Source organism: Pelodiscus sinensis, chromosome 2 (genome assembly GCF_049634645.1).
Source record: "Pelodiscus sinensis isolate JC-2024 chromosome 2, ASM4963464v1, whole genome shotgun sequence".
NCBI classification, from domain to species: Eukaryota; Metazoa; Chordata; order Testudines; family Trionychidae; genus Pelodiscus; species Pelodiscus sinensis.
The window spans coordinates 237,008,363-237,030,917 of NC_134712.1; the positions used below are offsets into that span (position 1 = coordinate 237,008,363).

Below are 22,555 nucleotides of genomic sequence, written 5' to 3' on the forward strand. Positions count from 1 at the left end.
AGTGCAAGAAGATACTTCAGTAAAGATCCTGTGTTGGATCCCAGGTATTAATATGTACATTGGCTCTATCTGACCAGGAGTAAACACTTTTTTTTAAAAGGATGTTGGGGAAATGCTACACCATCTTGTGTGTCAAACTGCAGCAGTTCTCTCTCCTCTCTTCCCGCCACCCCCACCCGCCCCATAGATAGTATAGATCCCAGTGAGTACAACTTCAATTTTTAGCATTAGCCTGGTGATCTGTGACTGTTTGGTATAAATTAACGTGCAAGTAATGTAGTGTTCTTGTTCGCTTCCAAATGACTTATGAGAACATGGGCTGTCATTACACCTCTGCTTTAAATATACTGTTTAATTTTTTTAGAACATAAATGTGGATGCAAGTACAAACACTATTCCATCAGGAATTCCTCGAGAGCCATTGTTGCCAGCATCTCCTGTTCTGTCTGGGACATTTGAACGGTCTCCTTCCCCATCCCAATCTTCTGAGTAAGGATTTAGTTACCTGCCTATAATTATTCTTTTCTACATCAAAAGTTTTCATTTTCAGAAGGTTAGGTGGGACATTATGCGTAAATAGCTATTGAATCCTTAATTAAGGAATGGAGTAACAATTTCTCATGTTAAAGTCTATGGGGAAGTCATGTTAGTCTGTAACTTTAAAAATTAGTAATCCTGTGGCACCTTAGAGCAACAAATCACAAGCTTTTATGGGTAAAACCCACTTCAGATGAGTTGGAGTGGAAATAACAGAATCCAAAGTGTATACAACAGCAAAAGCAGTTACCTGTCAGTTGTAGAAACCATGTTAATGAAGCTAATTTAGTCTGGATCTGTTCCATTCATAGTTTATGTGAAATTGCTAATGTCAAAGGCAGGGGAAATTGACTTTCTAGAGTGTTAACTAGTTAATGTCTTTATTCAAGTCTAGGTTGACAGTGTCAACAGTGTAAATAAATTCAAGGTCCGCAATGTCTCTAATTGGGTGGTAAATTTCCTCTGTAGAAGAAATGCTATTTTTAAATCCATTATTTAGTGTCCAGGTAAGCTAAAATATTCCCTTAGAGGTTTGTGTTACCATTCCTGATGACTGATTTGTGTCCATTTAGCCTTTGTCACAGAGACTTTCCAGTTTGACTAAGGGGTTTAAGCTTGGGGCTGTAGGTGATGACCAGTGGTCTGTGTTCCTTGTTGGACCTGTGTTGCAGTAGATGACTTCTGGATATTTGTCTGGCTCTGTCATTCTGTTTCATAATACACATCTGTAGGGGAACATTTTAACCTACCTGGACATGCTATAATGGAATTAAAAATAGCCATTCTTCTACAAAGGAATTTTACCACCCAATTACAGAGAGACTGCTGAACTCTCATGTGAGCTATACATAAAGCAGAAGGCATTAGCTTGTTTATCAAATGGCTTTGTCTTGATTATTAATAGCTGTAAATGTTTTGAATAAAAGCTTTCAGTATTCTTAATGCTATACCTTACAGTGTATGTCTGCAATGTATCCCCCACATTAGGAGAAACTGAGTTGGCACATTGGCTTTAACTTAGGGCTTCAGCACCCATTGCATTTGCAGCTTCAGGTTAGGAATTATTGAACCTTGGCTGCCAACCTGGGGCCTAGGTTCATAGTGCAGTGTGGGAAAACTTGACTGTTCATAAAGTTTCTCTGTCTAGAGAACCAAGAAAGTTGGCCCATTGGATTGTGGGTTGCTTTTGACAGATTCCCAGACTGTGAGTCCGATAGTGCTGTCTACATTTGCAGAGCAATAAGTTTTGAACGGTGATTGCTGGTTTGACAGTGGCTTGATCCTTCTACTTCAGTGGGGTCCTTGGATGCTAGATCTGGGACTTGGGTTAACCCAATCTTGAGTCTGTTTGAACATTGGGTTCACATTACCCACACATACAGAACCAAAGCGACTTTAGTAAGGCATTTGATACGGTCTCGCATGATATTCTTATTGATAAACTAGGCAAATATAACTTAGATAGGGCCACGATAAGGTGGGTGCATAATTGGCTGGATAACCGTAGTCAGAGAGTGGTTGTTAACGGTTCTAAATCCTGCTGGAAAGGGATAACAAGTGGAGTTCCTCAAGGGTCTGTTTTGGGACCCATACTGTTCAATATCTTCATCAATGATGTAGATATTGGGATAGAGAGTACGCTTATTAAGTTTGCAGATGATACCAAACTGGGTGGGGTTGCGACTTCTTTGGAGGATAGGGACATAATTCAGAATGACCTTAGCAAGTTAGAGAAATGGTCGGAGGTAAACAGGATGAGGTTTAATAGAGAGAAATGCAAAGTGCTCCACTTAGGAAGGAACAATCAGTTCCATACATACAAGATGGGAAGCGACTGTCTAGGAAGGAGCATGGCAGAAAGGGATCTAGGGGTCATAGTGGACCACAAGTTGAATATGAGTCAACAGTGTGATGCTGTTGCAAAAAAAGCAAATATGATTCTAGGTTGTATTAACAGGTGTGTTGTAAGCAAAACTCGTGAAGTCATTCTGCCGCTCTACTCTGCACTAGTTAGGCCTCAGCTGGAGTACTGTGTCCAGTTCTGGGCGCCACATTTCAAGAAAGATGTGGAGAAATTGGAAAGGGTACAGAGAAGAGCGACAAGAATGATTAAAGGTTTAGAGAACATGACCTATGAAGCCAGGCTTCATGAACTGGGCTTGTTTAGTTTGGAAAAAAGAAGATTAAGGGGGGACATGATAGCGGCTTTCAAATATCTAAAAGGGTGTCACAAGGAGGAAGGAGAAAATTTATTCCTCTTGGTTTCTGAGGACAGGACAAGGAGTAATGGGCTTAAAGTGCAGCAGGGGAGGTTTAGATTGGACATTAGGAAAAAATTCCTAACTGTCAGGGTGGTCAAATATTGGAATAAATTGCCAAGGGAGGTGGTGGAATCTCCCTCTCTGGAGATATTTAAGAACAGGTTAGATAGACATCTGTCAGGGATGGTGTAGACGGAGCTTGATCCTGCCTTGAGGGCAGGGGGCTGGACTCGATGACCTCTCGAGGTCCCTTCCAGTCCTATGATTCTATGATTCTATGAAAGCGTGCATAGGCTACCTCCCAAAGAAATATTAAATTGTACTTTGTGCATACAATAAAAGAATAACCTGTTTTGAGAATTGAGCATCAAAAATTAGGATTATGTCAAGAGAAAATCTGAGCTCTAGTCTGGCACTTACATTTGTGAGCCCAGCATCCTTATACTTGCCTCTGTCTTTTCAAACAACTGCAAACTTAACTTACGGAACACATTTCTCTTAATACTTAAGAATTTGTAATATACTTTTTAAAAGATAGGGTTTAAAATAATAACTTTTAAAAGGCTGCTAGTTATGTAGTTTAGAGTGATCAGTTCACATGTAGCTGTAATCTCCTTGCAATATAAAACTAAGTTTTATAAGTACTCTTAGATTCATAATCTGGTCACTTGTTGACTTCTCAGGTTTCAAATACGAAGATAGCTTTTCATGAGACTGACTTTCTGATATGTTCTTGCAGTGACTCCAAGGTTGTCGATAAGCAGCAGAGAGAGACACACAGTATGGAAAGACTTTCTTCCACGCTCACTACTGCATGTAAATCGGTGCAAGTCAATGGCGCTGCCATAGTAAGTGATCTTAATACTGCCTTTTTTATAAATATATCACTGGATGTATTTTATTATCAATATAGAGTTTTTGTCCATTGGCACTTACGTTTGTGAGCCCAACATCCTTCTACTTGCCTCCAATTGTCTTCTGATAATTTGCAATGATATGGCTGTATAATATCTTACAGAAAAATGGCAACTGTAAGCTGCATTTCAATTATTAAAATTCAGCTCGCTGAAGAATTAGAAGTTTGCTCTGCTTTGCGCACACACACACACACACCCCCCCCCCCCCCCCCCCCCGGTCTGCAGAGCCAAGCTGCGGAGCGCGTGGGCAGCGGACAGCCCTGTCCGCTGCCCGTGTGTTCCGCCGCTTTGCTTCCTCTCCCTGGTCTGCTGGAGACCAGGGAGATGAAGGGCCCTGTTCGTAACATAAGTCGGATCCACGTAACTCGGGGACTGCCTGCATATGGAAGTGGTGGTTAGGTTTGAGCCAGAGTTTGAACCTTGAACTTGTTGCAGTGTAGACATACCCGTAGAGGCAGTATTGCTTGAGATAGTGTTCCAGTCCCAAGCTTATTTTGTCTTGAACTTCAAATATCAGTTCATGGCTTTTGAGCCTTGTCAACAGTTGAATAGTATATCGATAATTCAGATGCTATGGTTAGCTTCAAATGTTAAATTGCTCTTTGGCTTGTCGGTGGTGCTGTATTGAAATATCCACATTTCCTTTTTTATTTGATTATCCTTTCGTCTTTGGGCAGTGTGCTAATATGATCTCACCATTGTGACCTCCTACATATTTAGTTACCTGATTTGGCAGGTGGTTGTTGTTGTTGTTGTTTTTTTTAATCGATAACATTTTCCCCAAACTCTTTTTTTTCATACTATTGTCCTTGATAATCCAAGAAGGGAGAGAAGTGGTTAAATGAAAAGTTCCTAGAGCACGTGATTCCATGTTGCGTATATGCGTGTTCACATTTATGATGATTGGAAACGTTTCTCGTGGAGGTATCTATCGGACTGCTGGCACCATCTGGAGCCTTGCACTCATCTGCCAATTTATTGGGCATCACTAGCCCCTAGCTTTCTCAGTTTCTCCATACTGTCAGTGACAGTTGTTGGAATGCTCCTTGCTCCTACAAGTTCCCCAGTTACCTTTGTTCTTGATACTTTGAGGTTGTTTCCTTGTATATAGTTTAAAACTTGTCAAAGCACTATAACAAATGCCATCCTCTTTCCCACCAAGATCTAAAAGGGCAGAGGGAAAAATAACTGGGACCCTGCCCAAGGTTCCGAGTACATGTATTCCCACCCCACTCCAGGGTCATTGGTGGTCTTATTTGCCAACAGATGAGCAATCTAGTGCAACACCTAAAAACTCAACCTTTTTGATAGAAAGGTGCATTCTAGTGCCATTCTGCAATTACATATGGCCAGTCAGAAAGCATTTGTGGAGCAATACAATGATGATACTTGGGACTCAATGGCCAAATTCAAGGACTCTGCTCAGGAATCAAGGCAAGAGTTTTTAGCCATTTTTGCAAGAGGGCAAGGTGTAAAGGCTGAAGACTCACTTTTAGCAGTGTTAGATGTGCCTGATTCAGCAATGCAGTTGATGGTATTGGCCATCTCCATGTGGTTCAGTTCGTGGCTGCAGTCCTCAGGGCTCTTGAAGGAGGTCCAGATGTCCATTCAGGCGCTCCCCTTCGAGGGAAGTGCCTCTTATTTTGCAGCAGACATAGGACTGTTCAGGCTGAAGGATTTAAGGGCCACCTTGTGTCTCAGTGCATAGAGCTCAAAGGAGACCTCAAGGAGACACCATCACCACCCAGATACTCGTGTCTGCCTCAACAAAGCTCCCAAAAGAGGAAAGACAGACTTATTCAGCCAGTCTGCCCCATTTTCTGTGGCCCTGCTCACTACTCAGGTGGCTCATAACAAATATTTCACAGTTGCTCCCAAGGGCAACAAACCAGGCTGACAGGATCCAATCCCCCTTTTATTTTTAGATTGGTTTTCCCCATTCCTTTCTGCATGGGCCCAAATTACCTCAGAATATTGAGTGCTTAACACCATAAATAACATCTGGTTACACACCCTGCAGTTCTCCATGCCTTTCTCGTTAACCTCATCCCCAGGGCTCAACAAACTACCCAATCTACTCACCCATGGTGAGTAGATTTCAGTCGTGCACCCCGTTCACCAGCAGCGAGCACATGCGCAATGCAGGTGTTGTGCTTGCACAGTACGGGGCTGGCGAGCGGTTTTCGCTGCCGATTGTCAAGCCCTGTTCATCCCACTTCAGGGACCCTTCTCACAAGAGAGTCCTTTTTCAGGAGGTAGAAACTCTCCTACAGATAGGGGCAGTAGAGGAAATTATGCAAAAAATGAAGGGATAGTGGATTAATTCCTGTCACTTCCTGATCCCAAATGCCATGGGTGGCATTAGAGCCATCCTAGACCTGAGTCAGCCAATACCTGAAGAAGTTCAAGTTCCATATGGTCTCCCTGGCCTTCATCCAATCTCACATATCCCTTGACTGAAAGGTACCTATTTCCGTGATTTTAGCTTCCGTGGTCACATGAGGTTCCTTCAGTTCTTAATGGGCCAACATCACAGCATTGCCTTTCAGATTCTCATCTGCTCCAAGAGTCTTCACAAAGTATATGGAGGCACTGGCTGCTTACCTGAGGCAGCAAGGGGTGCAGATCTACCTATACCTCGACAACTGACTTCTTGGAGGCAGGTTATAAGCCCAGGTTCAGCACAACTTTTAAGTGGTGTGGGCCACCTGACAGGCGCTAGGTTTGCTAATAAATGAGAAGAAATCGGCTCTGGCCCTGGTTCACCAAATAGTTTAAAGGAGTAGTGCTCACTTCGTCCCAGGCCATCGAAGTCCCAGTTCCAAGCCATGTCTGATCTCCATATTCTTTTTAAGAGCCCACCTACTCTCACAGCCTGGGTATTTCTCACGCTGCTGGGCAACATGGCAGCATATACTTGTGTAGTCTGACGTGCATGTCTACATCACAGGCCCCTGCAAATGTGCATGGCATGTACATCCTCTCAACCCTGGCTTGGTGGACAGACACTTGATGGATGTTGGAACGGACTCCCAATATCCATCACTGATATTCACTGCATCAGATTTGAGTTGCGAGCCTACATTGATAACTTCAGCACACAGGATCTGCAGTCACCAGGATTGTTCCCTCTGTATAAATATCAGTGCTCTACCTGGCCAAGTGGCCTTAGCTCTTTGGCCTTCCCCCTTCCAAGTTCTTGCTTCACCTTGAACTCTAAAGCCAGGCCCTTTCATCTGAGTACTTTAAGCAGCTTTTTCAGCTTTTCATTCTTCAGGCCAATGTAGATGGATCTTCTCACAAAATCATGCTCAGGTTCTTGAAAGGCTTGGAGGAGCTCTTCCCTCAAATCTACAATCCAGTTCCTTTATGGGACTTGAATCTGGCTTGCTTTCAGCTCTCAGGTTTCCCTCCTCCCCACACACACACATGCGCACACCTTCCTTGAGCTATTGGCATTCTGCTCTCTGCTGTTTTTCCTCGTGAAAGGTTGCCTGGCAACTATCACTTTGGACCAATGGGTCTCCAAGAACAGAGTTTTGATGTCAGAACACCCCTTCATCGGTTTTCTAGAAGGAGAAAGTCCAGCTACACCCCCATCCAGCAACCAGAGTTGGTGGCACAGTACCACTGTATGCAGGACATTTTCCTATTGGTCATCTTCCTAAAGCCTCACAAACTAACAAGGAGCATCAGTTATGTTCTTTGAATTTTAGACAGGCCTTAGACTTCTACACTCAGAGTTAAACCCTTCTGTAAGTTGACACAGCTCGTCATCACAGTGGTAGAGCGTGTAAAGGGCCTGCTGGTTTCTTCTTAGTGGATCTCCTAGTGAACAAGCAGTGGTGTCACCACCAACTGTCATGACTGCCCATTCCACTAGAGTTCAAGCTTCATCAACTTTTTTTGAACCAGTACCAATTCATATTATCTTTTAGAGTCACTACTTGCTCTCTGGCCCATACCTTGATGTTCCCCTACAGTCACCCAGCAGGCCTGGGATGATTCCAGCTTTGCAAGTAGCACAATGATAAACTCCAGGCCCGCCTCCATGGATACTGCTTGTGAGGCACTTAACATGGAATTAACATGAACAGGCACTTAATGAAGAAAAAGTGGTTGCTTACCTTTTGTAACAGATCTTAGATGTGTTCTTGTCAATTACACAACCTGCCCTCTTCCCCATTGTCCAAGTTGACGGTAAGAAGGAATTAAGGTGGTGCAAGAGCTGGTCCTGTTTGTACTGCTAAGGGAAAATGTCCTAGAGTCATGCACATGGGCATGCACACTCCTCGCATAGAATAGACATGTGCAATGCATCTTGAACAGTTATGAGAAGTAGGTAATCATTTTTTCCGAAGGCAGGTGGTATTACTATTTGCAAATGTATCTTTTGAACTTTAAAAACTTACTATTCTTTAACGCTGTTCTTACCACTTTGTTCAAGTTCAGATGCGAGGTCATACTTCGCTATTCAGAGACAAGCCTATTACTCCAAGATTTGTCTTTTGGTTGCAGCCAGTCTTGGCTATAAAGCTACTTACACGAACTTCACATGCAAGACTGTGCTAAGAGTACATGCAACTGCAGGGAACAATCACACATAGTTTCTGTGCTACATAGTCAAAATGAAGATTGATACTGTTTTAACTTTGGTGTTTTGTGTTTCCCTTTAATTTCACAGGAACTACGAAAACCTAGTTATGCAGAGATTTGTCAGAGAACAACTAAAGATCCTCCTACATCACAGCCCCAGAAAGAACAGAAGCCAAACACTGTAGTTTGTGGGAAAGATGAAAGAAAGCCTACAGAAACAATAGAGAAAAACAGAGAACCCCCTCCCACAAAGTCAAATCCAGGACAGCCCAAAGACCAGCGGAGACAGTCAGGGCGCAGATCGCCCCCTCCAGCCATCGGGAAACGTTTAAATAAAGAACAGAACACCCCCCCAAAATCTCCTCAGTGAAACTAATGCTTGGGAGGGGGTTGAAGAGAGTTCTACTTCCCACTAATTAAAACCCATGTTCCCACTCAAGTACAGAGAATGAGTTGCTGGTTAGGGAGCTTGCAGTGCTAGTAGGCATATAAGATGCCTGCAAGTGTTTTCTTTTATGAAATATTTTTCCCCTCTTGAGCAAGCAGTCTATTTTTCCAGGATTTAATTGATCAAACCTTATATTCAGGTTGGTGCTTAACTGGAGGTGATGCTGAGTCTGATTATTTTCAAGTTGGAAAATGTTATCTTAAAATCAATTTTTTTATCAAGCCTCACGTGGCTCTGTGAATACAAGCTCAATAGTGAGTGTTCCTGAACTATTAAGCAGAACTGTGCTGCTGCAATTTTTAATAAACTGGTCTGCAAGTAACTATATCTCTAAACCTTGAGAGTGGCAGTTAGTATAGAGCATGAAGAAAGTATAGTGTACAAAATTGTATGAATATGACCTTGAGGATTTTTTTTATTGGGCTGCTGTTCTGAGTATCAGCTAACAAACTTGCACTTTTAGGTTAAACTAATACAGTTGATAATAACATTTTTTAAAACTAATCTTTTTTGATGTCTTGTGCAAAAAAGTCCTCCAGAGAGCACCATAGAGGTTTTCAAAAATATTTGTGTTCTGATGTACTGCAAGCAAGTAATCAGCTTCTCAGTCCAGAATAAAATGAATACTATGATTTCCAAATACAAAGCACATTGTGAATAAGAAAAAAATTGAGGTCTGTGAGCTTATATGGAGGTGAAGCCTGCTAATGGATGTTATCACAAGAAAGCACAATAGTGTTCTTGTGATGTTCCCCCTCACAGGATGGAGTTAACTAGGGTCATCACTGTACTTTTTAGTTATCCCTGTGCTCAGTGTAGACTTTTTTAACTTATCCCCAAGTGCTCTTTGAAAGAGTTCATATCTTAGTCAGCCTAGTGTTGACGTCTTCCTGTAACCGCAAGCATTGGCATGTGGATTTAAATTTTCCAGTTCTTGAAAGAATGGCATTTGTGTTTTGTGGTGGAGGAAGAGATCCCTGCTATTTACCTCTGGGATGAGGTTTCTCACACTTATATTTACTTTAGAAGTGATGCGCTTTCTGAAGGACAAAGATGCACTAAATTAGCAAGCTTCTAATAAAGTTGAATATAAACTATTTTTGTTTTAAAATGCCTAAAGTTTTTCTTTACGTGTTTAAATAGCAGGCAGTTCAGATAATCCTCTTTCCTGATGAACATAACAGTACAGTTTATTCCACAAAAATGTTTGTTTAAACAACTGATTTTTTTAAAGAATTATTTCCATCCGATATTTAAAGACTTGAATTTTATTTAAACTTGAAAATGACTTTGCCTTAACTTTTGTATAAGACAGCTTACAGTTAATGAAGTCTGACCCCCTTAAGGGTTAGCATGAGTTAATTACAGAATTACTCAGTTACAGTATGTATCTATTGTCACTGGTCTTACTGGGTAAACATACTGTAGTACAGGAACTAGCAGCAGTTTTTGTAATATACCTTAAAGATCTTAAACAGTTGATCTTTTTCAGATTGTTGAAAAATCTGTAAATGCAAATAGTCAATACTGTATTAAATATGTGCACTTGGAAGTGTGTGCTTTGCTTGTACAGTTGTAAATAATCAGAACATATAAAAAGGTACCCTAAAGAAAAAAATCTGATAAAAATTATTGATATATTATAAATGTTGCTGTTGAGCTGGATGTAGATAAACTAAATGTTGTGGTTTGAATATTACTTTAATTTGTTGTTTTTTTGTTTCTTTTATTTTATTCTGGTGTGCTGAACTGACTCTGCCTCTTCACTGCAAAAGGGAAATGGAAAGAAAGTTTTATTTCAAAGCCCTCAAATGTTTTCATAAGTCTCTCCTGAAAGTGTGCTTTTTAATCAATACCTGTTCCATAACAGCACGTAAAGAGTAAACTCAAAAAGTCGAGCAGTTCAACTGAAATTTTAAAAACACCAGTAACAATTTAATGCATTGGGATCCTGGATCAGATTGCCAAGAAAAATACCCTGAAGCTTATCTGGCCACCTCTTCCAAGGAGAGTATTGATGCTTCTGTAGATGGATAATGAACTTGAATATGGCTGTAAAAAAAGCCATTAATTTGCTAGCAATTTTCATACTGCAGATATCTGATAGTAATGAAGTGACCTTTTAAATTTACTGCAGAATTGGTTAAAATGGACAAGATAAGATTTGTTTGTTCTTTGGCTAAAAAGCACACTTTGGATTTTGTTGGAGGAGATAGGACTCTGACAGCAGTGAACACCAAAATTTAGAAACCTGTTGTGTCATTGGATTTTAATATCCTTTTCCCAGTGGGCAGTGAAAATGGCAGCTAGACTTGTATATGGTTTAGGCCAGCTGTGTGATTTGTTGTTTGCCTGCTGAAAGAGTAAACGTGGACAGCTGCAAACAATAAAAAAATGGTCACTTACAGCAACAGTGTACAGCTGATCATAATAGCCAACTGGGACATACGGTAATATATTGAGACCAGCGGATTGTGTTGTGCTGTTCTAATGTATTCTGCTGCCATTTGTACTAGGTCAATACACTGTAATTACTGCTTACCCAGCAACAGTCTGTTGCAACAAGAGTTTAAACCTTGCTCTGATGTGGTTTTATAGCTTTTTTTAAAAAATGCAAGTGATCTGCCAAGTAGCTGTATATAGTATTAAAAAAACCTTTACCTTTGCTGCATTTACTTTGAGATTTTTCCACGCAGTGACAAAATGGATTTTCAGAGTAGACAGTTGGGATGTTGCATGCAGACTGTTGCTAAGGTTCATATAGCTATTAATATGTGGCTTCTAAAAAGTTAAAAGGAAAAAAAATCCTTCCAGAAGCAGGTTCAGAGATACAGTAACTAAAATTGACATTTTAACTTGTAAGATTGTGTGCATTTCATTTGAAAAATATAAAACAAGTTAATACAGAATCTGAGACTCTTGGTCCAGGAATGCATTTGAAACAAAAATTGCTTTTGAGACTTAATGTGAATTTCATTGCAGATCAATCCCCACCGTGACATCATAATTTGCCACTTAGAAATCAGTGGGAAGTGGCGAACTTTTTTGTTGCTGCATTGTTGTCTGAAGATTGAGCAGTTAGTATGGGAAAAACCCTTGTTTGTGGGTGTGATGCAGTGTATCACAAACAGTTGACTGTAATGGTGCATACTGATCTCTATCTCCTTCAGCTAGTGACAGGGATTTTTATGTGCTTTGTAACCTATTACACTAATAGCAGCAGACAATCGAAGACTTTCAAGGAGCGCTAACAGCTGCCAATTCATGACATAGAAGTGTAATATGGAAGCTTTTTTGAGGGTTTTTGTTTTTGTTCTACTTCTTCCATTAAGACTGGAATCAAGCTTACATGTAAACTATTGGTAATTTAAGTTTCCTTTTGTGTCATAAAATGTAAAACTTGTCTAATTTGAAAAATATGTAGGTTATGAAAAAATAAAGATTTAGGCACTGTTGAATTCTTGATTTTTTTTTTTAATTAAACTGTTCAATGGTATCTGTCACTACCTTCTGATTTTTTGTTCACATTTGTGGAGAGTGTATTGCTTTTACATTGCTTTCTATTGTGATGTTTCTCTGATGTGAAAAGATTTGAAATAAGTTTCTGAACTTTGACGTAAAAATTCTAAGTTAAAGATGAGCAAATGATAGCACGCATTCAATAAGGAACAATTAACGTAGGAGCGGTGCTGGTCCCAGCGAACATCTTTTTCATGAATGCTTCCATTGAAAGCTCTTCGGGGGCTTTGAGTGCCTCAGTATTCTTGGCTTCAATTTTGGGCTGAAATTTGGTGTCCTGGTGCATGACTTGCAGTCTACAACACTGTAAGGCACTACCTCAGTTAGCTTGTTTGGTTCTTTTTATTAGATGGGGGGGGGGAGCATGTTGAATACTCTGTTGTCCAGGTTTTAAAAAAAAGACTTTAAGAGTACCAGTGTACATTTTTAACCTTACTACCTGTAGTGCAGTCTGGTATCTCTAGTACCCTGTTCTAGTGTTCACATAGGCTGTTATTGCACAGCAAGCTAGGCTGTTGTAAGGATGTTAAAATGCGGTTTTCAGAGTAATGATATAGTCGATATAACTACCAGCTCCTGTTTCCCCCTCCTTGCTCCTCAGAGGCAGTGGAGGGAGCAGGGGAGCATGGGGCCAGCGGTACTCCAGCAATCCCTGCTGGCCTGTTGTTCTCACTATGGCATTTCAGATTTTGAAATGTACAAGAGCCCCGTGGGGCTAAAGCAGCTGCAGTGGGAACATGGGGAAACAGGACTGCTTGAGTCCCCTGCTCGCCCCATGCTCCCTGTGGTGCTTATGCTTTTGAAATGTACACAAGCCCCACAGGACTAAAAACTTGATAACGAGGCTCAATAGATGTATGTAGTTATCAAAATGATGCAATTATAGGTGCCTAATAAAAATGCTTCTTAAATTGTGTGTCATTATGGTTCCAGTTCTGGACACGAAGCATGCACAAAGTTATCCTTTAATGACCCGCTCTTCAGATCCCAAAAGAATTTCTGCCCTCTGAGCACCCATGTCTGCCTCTCCAGTCTCACAGGATTAATCTCTATTTCTAGAAGTCTCTGCCTTTTCCCCCTAGTATTAATAGCCTTCCCTCAAGTTCCAACACTTTTCCCCACTCTCTCTAGCAGATGAATCTTGTAATTTGGAGCCATAAAGTCACCCATGGTGAAATATGAATTTGTTTGCTGCTCCTCCCATCTGAATTGCAAGGGGTTTTCATAGATCAATGCATTCTGTGTCTTGTAACACTTGATTTTTTCCTTTTCTCCTCCCCTCACCTCATAGTAATGTTGATGTGAGGTGTGTTTGGAAATCCATGGGATGAAATCAATTCTAGACTAAATGTCAGATTGGTTTTTTTAGACATTATGATCCCTGACTAGTTTTTAGTGCAAATTAAACATGTGTAGTCTATCTCAGAACATTTAAAGTTTTTACAGATTTTTCCATTACATTTATAATATATAGTTCAGTTCTATCATGCTAAAGTCTAAGCATGTGTTGTGTATATACCATGTTGTGTGGAGTGAGTCCTGGCTGCACTGAAGAAAGCTTTTTTTATGCGAACAATGCTCCAGGTGATAGGCACCATAGTGATTGTATTTTGCTGTGAAGAGTGTGTTCACGTGTACTGAGGAGTCATCTGATTGACTGAATTGGCTGCTTCCCTGGTAGTGAGTTTTGAGAGAATGGAAGGGCTTTCTCCAGTTGCATTGGGCAGCTCTCCCTGAAGTGGATGTTCTGGATGGGCTGGGGATCCTGGCCATTATCCTGCATATATCTTACATGGCCCTTCTCCATGCCTGGTAAATTTTAGTGGTGGTAGGGGAAACGCATTGAAATTCTTGGCGGCTAATTCATTACATGAGAGCATGGTAATATTTTTGCATGTGAGTGTTTGAGACTGGAAGCCAAACCAAAAGAGAACAGTGAAGGATTAGTGATGAGAACTTGGAAATAAAATTTTAACAAGGCAGGAGGCTATTTTACATTTAAATAGCAGGAAGTAGATGCTACACAATTTGAAATTAGCAATGTATTAGCTTGACTGTAATTAGCTTGACTGTGCTACTATGAATACTGTTTCCGTGCCCTGTGTTGTAACTGGGTGGATATGAGCAGCACTCATCAAAAGTAATTTTTGATAAACTTCTGTTGGAAGCATTTTTTTCATATTTCAGCATTTGTAGTTTGTGTTTGAAGTGAATTGGAGGTGCCATCTTTCCACATATGGAAAAGCCGAATGACTAGTAAAAAGGCAGGAATATGGTAATGTTCAAGAGTTGGTCCCTGTGTGCCTGAGATGAGAGATTTCTAGCAAGTACAATAGAATCTGAGGTATGAATACCAGAGTTACGAACTGAGCAGTCAGCCACACACCTCATTTGGAACCAGAGTATGTAATCAGGCAGCAACAGAGACAAAAAGGAAGTTAAATGACAGATATTAAAAACAGCATTTTTCTTCTGCACGGGAAAGTTCCAAAGCAGGAGTAAGTCATTGTTCAGTTGTAAATTTTTGAAAAGAAGCATAATGTTTTGTTCAGAGTTAGTTACATCCAGTCTCCATCTCCAAGGTGTTTGTAGCTGAGGTTCTACTGGAGTACGTGTTGCCTTCATGCTTCAAACCAAGGGCCTATGGGTGAATATGGATGGGTACATCTCTAGTTTGCTGTTACTACTGACTGGCCTGAGCCAGAATCCTCTGTGTCCATAGACACCTATTTTAGTGTGTATACTTTTAGCCAAAACATAGTATAGCTTAGCTCTTCAAGGGGTGCTCCCTTTCCGCTGTCTTAAGACTTTGTGTTTGTAATTGGAGATTAGTGATAGCAGTGCTCAGTTGTGGTGTACAATTCTCCAAGCAGTTACACAGCAATGTGCAGCCAACAGTACCTCAGTTATTTCTTTAACGCCTTCAGCTCTAGTCATAGTTATCAGCAGCACCCTTGTTTATCTCAGATAAGATAAATAGTAGATAATAGTTGATAATTTATAGTATTAGCTAACCTATGCCCTCACTCTACTCTTATTTAACTTTTCACCTTCCCTATCGACCTCTGCCTCCCCAGGATGCAGATGGCTTTACTCTTGGGCAGCATTTACTCCCATTTTTCTCTGCAAGACAGACTTTAAGACATGTCCTGCTGCCTGACTTAGACACTCCAAACTGGTTTCTGATGGGCATGCACAGCATGTTCCCTGTCTTGGCAAGACATGTTATTCAAAAGTGCCACTGCAGAAATCTTGACAGGGCAAAAAAAACAAACAAACAGCCAGCCCAACAGGTCTACAGTTGAAACTCCTTATGAGGGAAAAATCTTTCAGGCCAGCCTCAGACCCTGAGGCCAGGATACTCTTGGGCCAATGGTTGCCAGCAGAAGCCTCTGATGGGTTCTGCACCTACATCTAGCTAGGAGCCTGTTTTGAAAAAGGCCACAAAGAGCTGGTCACAGACATTACCGCACTGAGAATTGCCTAACATCTCCAACTGAAAAATTTGCCCTGGTACTGATGGCACCGAGAGCATTTTGAGTTACGGGGAATATTTGGTCTGAAGAACTGGCGAGCCTATCTGAGCAACCTCAAATGGAGATTCACAGAACAAAATGAAACCCTCCTACTCGGCTCCCTTTGGAGCCTTGGCACCGTGCAGAGCAACAATGCCACTTACTGTACCCATGCTGTGCAGCTCTAAATCTTTGGCACCATTGACAATGCCATCCACAGTTCTCAAGCTCCGTTCTGCAACAATTCACAAAACAGGAGGACCTGATAGTAGCTCCAACAGCTGAATCTCCTTCATTTGGTATTGAGGGTACCTCATCCAGGTCAGTACCATGCCAGAGAACTACTCCATCTGGATCACTCCTTTAGTGATGAGGAAGAGGGTGATGCTGTAATACCTACTCCTTGCTATTCCTCGCCCAAGCCTGGACCATCTCACCAGCAACCATATGCAGATATATGGACTTAGTTAGGGCACTGTCCCTGTGCCATTCCAGTCTCAACTGGCCATATTGGGAATGTATAGGGCTTGACACTGCAACCCTTTGGCCCGCGTAAGGTCTGGAACAGTACAATTGCCATCAACTGTCCCTGCACCCTTAGAAATACTAGAGGAAGAAACATGGAACTGAAGGAAATCGCCACCTACTTCATCTTCATCATTAGATGCAACCATAATGCTGCCACCCTTCACCATGGAGATGATTTCAAGTCCTTAAAGGCATTGAGAACATTTATCCCACAATAAGGAAACCAGGACCTACGTGGGACTTGGACCTTAACCTTGTTCATTGTGGACTTATGGAAAAGCTGTTTGTTTTAAGGTGTTCAAACTGCTATTTGCTGCAGTTACCCATCAAGATAGCCTTCCTTTTTGCCCTCACATCTGCCAGATAGGTGGGAGAATTAGGTTCCTTAATGGCATCCCCCACATACATTTTTTTTTAAAGATAGAGGAACCATTTGACAACATCCCAAAGTCACCTCCCCATTTCATTTAAACAACCTGGCTGTGTCTACACTGGGCCACTTATTCTGGAAAAGCAACCGCTTTTCCGGAATAACTTGAAATCTGTCTACACTGGCCGCTTGCTTTTCCGGAAAAGCAATGACAATCTAATGTAAAATCGTCCTTGTTTTTCCGGAAAAACTATGCTGCTCCTGTTTGGGCAAAAGTCCTTTTCTGGAATAACTGTTCCGGAAAAGGGCCAGTGTAGACAGCCCAGTAGTCTTTTCCGCAAAAAAGCCCCGATCGCGAAAATGACGATCGGGGCTTTTGTGCGGAAAAGCGCGTCTACATTGGCATGGACACTTTTCCGGAAAAAGTGCTTTTCCGGAAAAGCATCCTGCCAGTGTAGACCCGCTTTTTCTGGAAATAATTATAACGGAAAACTGTTCCGTTTTTTAAGCATTTCCAGAAAAGGGTGCCAATGTAGACACAGCCCCTGTGTCTAGAGTATTGCCAAGACTACTTGTTTACATAACAGATTCCTCAGTAGGTCAAACGTCTCAAAATGGATATCTAGATGGATCCAATTGTGCTAACAACTTCCAGTGAAGTTTGCGGATACTTGATCAGACCACCTATTCTCTAGGACTAATTGAAACTTACACTTCCCTTCTCTGTCCTCAATCTCCTCTTTCAGAGACAGCCCTCCTGAGACCCATTTTGGCACTAGAGAAGGAGATCACTTTGAGATGGAGATGCTTCCCTCTTTCACCCATCCCGTTTTTGCTGCCACTGGTCCTGGCAGCTCCCCAAGAAAAACAGAAACCAGCCTTGTCTTTCGATAAAACAAGCTGTACATGAACCACACATACGTGTTCAAACAGACTTGATCTGGGGTCCAACCTCCACCCTGATAGAACCATCTGAGGGCACAATGGGATCCCTTTGATCAGTCAGTCCTTGATATTGGCCCTATTAAAGCTCATGGAATCCCTGAGTTAGATGCACTAAATCGGTCCATAAGTTCTATTGATCATCTACATGACGCCACCTGGCTCGGTCACCATTTGAGGGAGAGAAAACAATCTGATCTACAGGCATTGCATCACCCTCATCAGGTGAGGGAATGGCCCCAACTTTTCCATCCTGGTCTGACATCCAGGCCCTGAAAATTCTGATTTTTGGACTTGCTGCCAATGCCATTCTATCTCTTTTTCACCATGACCCTTCTAGGATTTTTTTTTAAATCCCAAGAACAGCAAGACCAACCATCCCATCCCAGTGCTCTTTCGTCTCATTGCCTAATATTGGATGGGTATCATATTTGGGACATGCACATGTGGAAGCTGTTCAGTATATTCTCAGGTAAGACTTCACCTGAAAATGTTACCTGTCTAAACAAAGGCATTACTTTGTGCCCAGGTAGAGAAATCAGTTGTCTCCAAAACCTGCTGATATGTTTGCTATTTGAGACTCTCCCCTGCCCCTGAAGACTTCAGGGCTTCCTATTAGTTTCTTGGGATCCATGTAGCAGCACTCAGTGCCTTCTATCCTCTGTTAGGACAGTCCATTTTTACTTGCCCAACAATGATGAGCTCTGTAAAAGGTCTAGCTAGGACCTTCCCGCCATCCGTAAAATCTGCACCGCAATGGAACCTAAACCGTATATCAGTACTTACGAGACCACCCTTTGGACCACTGGCTAAATATTTGTTCCACTTTTACATGCAGGTAACTGTTCTTAATCTCTATCATATTGGCCAGACAAGTACTGAATAGGACACGCAGCTGACATACCATATGCCATTTTTCATTAGGAGGCTGTTGGAAACTCATAATCAAGGTAAGTTCACAAAATAACCTATTGACTTGCTGGAACTCTTTCCAAAACATGCTTCCGGGGGGGAGAGGTTTCTCTCTCTGAATGTCAGAGAGGTTTTGGCACTCTGCCTGCAAAGAAATAACCCTGCAATTTTCTATTTGATTTATTTGTTGTGTTACTGATGTGCAAGGATGGGCATTAGCTGCTCAGAGGCTCTCTAAGTGCATCTCATGCTGCGTCATGATCAATTGGCATGTATTCCTTCCCTGGATGAAGGTTGGGAATCCATTTCACTGGAGCATCAACAACCTTAACATCATCCTTTTGAGAGATCTCTACTGCACACCTATAGGGCAGCTACCTGGAGTTGGATCCATACATTCATGAAACATTACACACTAGTTATAGCCTTTTCAGCAGAAGCGGCTGATAGGACCCCAGTATTACAAACATCAAAGCAACTGCATTTTGCACCCTCCTCCTATATAAGGATTGCTTACCAGTCACCCATGTGTGGAATGCACACAAGGACCAGTACTTCAAGAAATGCCGATTGCTTGCTTGTAACTGGAAGCCCTTCAAGATGTGAAATCCCTGTTCGCTGTCTGCTGCCCACTATCTTTCTCTTCTGCTTTATGATTCACAGCAACAGTGAAGCAGCAGAGCCCTCGATCAGGAGGGCAATTGTGCAGGCATAGACCAACAGACTACTTGCTAAAAATCTCATCTCAGGTAAACATGCATGTGTACCCCACCCAGGGCCGGACTGAGCCATTCCGGTGCCCTGGGCAGACAGGTTAATTGTACCCTAGATTGGGGCAGGGGGCATGGCTCTGCGCTGGCGCATGGGGGAGGGCGCATGTGCGGCCCTGTGCTGGTGCGTAGGGAGCTGGTGGCAGTAGGATGCATGTACCTGGCCCGGCCCAGCCTGGCTACCACCACTGGCGCACAGCCTGGAGTGGGCTTAGCCTTGCTGTCCAGGGCCCCGCAGCCATGGGGGGAAGGGCACTGCTGGCCAGTGCTGCGGGGGTTAATGTTGCCCCCGCCCCAGGTGGCCGCTACAGGGTGACCGCTGGGAGGTGCTGCAGCCTGGGAGCTGGGCGCGTGGCACCTGATGGCGGCTAGAAGGGGCACTGTGCGCCTCTTGCATCTGCCATCAGGTGCCCCCCCCACCATAAGTTGGCACTCCGGGCAGCTGCCTGGCTAGCCCATGCCTTAATCCGTCCTATACCCCATCTCCCCTTGACACTCCAGTTCCAAGGAATTAACATCTATTTCTTTGTCTTAATTTGATCTGTCGGGCAAAAGATGCATGGGAACCAAAATATTCCTGGTATGTTTGGTTAACCGATAGTGTGTTAATCTTTGTGTACTAAAAAGACCTTTTTGTGGTCGAAAGATAACTTACTAGAAGTAAATCTGTGGAGAAATAAAACCTTTGCCTTACTGTTCCAGGTTGTCCTACTGTCCTCTGGCACCTTGGAGTTGGACTGAGATGTTGATTCTCTAGAATTGTGTTTACTTAACTAGACCTGTTGTATCTTTCTCTGCGAAAGTATTCTCAGTATTGTCTTGGATTTCCTAGTATCTTTGAGACTTAAGTGCATAGCAGGCTGAACTCCTTGTACATGCTGTTACAATATGTAAGGGGAAACAATCTGCATATGGGATATTCTCTGAATCTTTTAGGCCTAGCCTGTGGCTCTGCCCATACTCCTCTCCTGTTTTGCCCAGGCCATGCCCCCCTCCCCCTCCCCATCTCCCTCTTCTCTTCCCTCTCACTCTGTGCTCATCCTTTCCAGTCAAATCCCTGGCCCCAAATGTAGCAAATATTTGAAAACACTTATCTAAAAATTATTTCTAATGAAAATGGAGCATATTTTTCCACTGCACATCCGGATTGTGAAGAGTGGACGTGCAGGAGGCACCTAATTAAACACCCTAAATTTGGGAATAAAAAATGTCAATCACAGGCTTTTGATACATCCTGAAGTTTGTCAGACCTTTATTTTCAAGAGCTTTGTAGTAAGAGCAAGTCTGCTGTCTGCTGAATACATGACATAGTATGGAATACGTAATGCAGCCTTTCTCTGTTTTACATTTTCATAATCAGTATTTCTAAGCTGATTTTATATTTTAAATGTGGTCTTAGCCTTCATAAAGTAGTCATTCCAGATTACCACATATTTGACGCACTGAAACAAGACATTATTTTAAATTAATCAGATATTTAGTGTGTTCATGACAAATTTCATCTCTTTTTAGAAAAAGGAACACTAATTAATTGAGGTCTCCATAACATTAGATATATTGATGAAGTCACCATATATTTGTTGGTTTCCAAATATTTTACGTATAATGAAATATTGTATGTATTAGTAAGGTACTGATTTTGGTGGAGGCTTCCCTTAAAACTAGCTCATCGAGGAATCAGAAGTAGAGAAAAGGTGAGCTCATTTGCCCAGCTATCTGGAAGAAAAGAAATGTTCCTTTAAATTCTCTCTTCAACGGGGGGGGAGGGAGAAATTACAGCAGAGATACATAGGACAGGGAAGACTTTTTGGAAGCAAGTTTTTATACTATAGTAATTAAGAGGAAAATGTGTACTTTAAAGAAGGGTGGGTTTTAGAAGAATTTATTGAAAAAATGTCTAAAGATCCAAGCGTTAAGTCTAACAATATGCAAGAGCTTCAGAGGGGTAGCCGAGTTAGTCTGTAACTGGAAAAACTTCAACAAATAGACTAGTAGTGCCTTAAAGACTAACACATGTAGATGGTATCATGGGTGCAACCTACTTCTTCAGATGACTAAATACTCAGTGCATGTAAAAATCTATGCAAAGATTGTTGAGAGGTGATTTTTATAAACTTAAGCAACAAGCTAAAGACATTTTTAAAGCAAATGTTTAAGGTCCTATACGGATATTACATTAATGCGCAACTGTTTGTCAGTAAATTGAGAAACTGATGGTATATACTAATGGTTCCCAACCTTTTTATACTATTAACTGGCAAACCTGTTCACAACACTTACACCCTTTGACCTCTATCCCTATGTTGCATGCCCTCTAAGTGCTGACCTACAGCCCATGCAAAACACCTTCTTGCCCCATGACCCCACCATCATACCCTCACCAAACACCCCTTTCACCCCATCCCACCCCAGTACTCCCCAGAGTGAGGCTGCCCCTTCTAGGGAGCATGGTGTATCCATGTGCACTGGCAGAGGGAGCAGTCGTTGGTGGCACATGTGCTCCTCCTCCTCCGCGCCCCCTCCCTACCCCAGCATGTCTCATGCCGCCATGGGTGGGGGGAGGGGCGCAGTGCCCCAGCTGGGCTGCCATCTTCCCTGGGTAGGAGGGGGGAGAAGGGAGGGAAGGGCCTCATACTCTGCCACCTCAGCCCCAGTGCCACTGCCAGGCAAAATCAGCCACCACGGCTGCTGGAGCTGAGCCACTGTCAACAGCCAATTCAGCACCAGCAGTCCATGGACAGGCGGTTGGTAACCACTAGGATACATCTCCCACGTTGGCACGTGCCTCTTCAAATGACTTCATCACCACTTAATGGGTGGTTCACTATTAAGCTAATGGGAATTGCAAGCCCGCAACCACTTACCCTGGGTCTCTTTCCTCGCTTCATCCTCCACATGGAGTTGTTGAGAGTACTCACAAGCATCAGGACTTAAGTCCAATTCCTCACTGTCTGGCTCAGTGGTTGTCACTGGATGGAGCCTCATCTCTTCATCAATAACTCCTGTTTCTGACTCTGTGCTGTGGGAAGTATCTACAATCTCCTTGGGTGTGGACATGGGGTCCTCACCCAGGATGGAGTCCAGTTCTTTATAAAAATGCCATGTTTTGGGTGCAGCACCAGACGGGCTACAAGTCTCCTTTGCCTTCTGGTGTGCCTGCCAGAGTTCCTTCATTTTAGCTCTGCATTGTACAATCTGTTGCTCAGACGGCTTTTCACACACTGCTCAAGAAGCGTGAGC

General features: G+C 42.3%; 1 protein-coding gene across 2 annotated transcripts in view; it reads left to right on the top strand.

Moving 5' to 3' along the window:
* LARP4B (La ribonucleoprotein 4B) overlaps positions 1-12,217 on the top strand; it is a 109,951-nt gene extending 97,734 nt beyond the window's left edge. For both annotated transcript variants that reach the window (XM_075922717.1, XM_075922716.1), the window contains 3 exons: positions 365-489; positions 3,538-3,646; positions 8,400-12,217. In XM_075922717.1, the coding sequence (XP_075778832.1) occupies positions 365-489; positions 3,538-3,646; positions 8,400-8,681 (516 nt within the window). In that variant the 3' untranslated portion in view covers positions 8,682-12,217. The remainder of the gene's footprint in view (positions 1-364; positions 490-3,537; positions 3,647-8,399) is intronic.
* Positions 12,218-22,555: the final 10,338 nt, after the last annotated feature.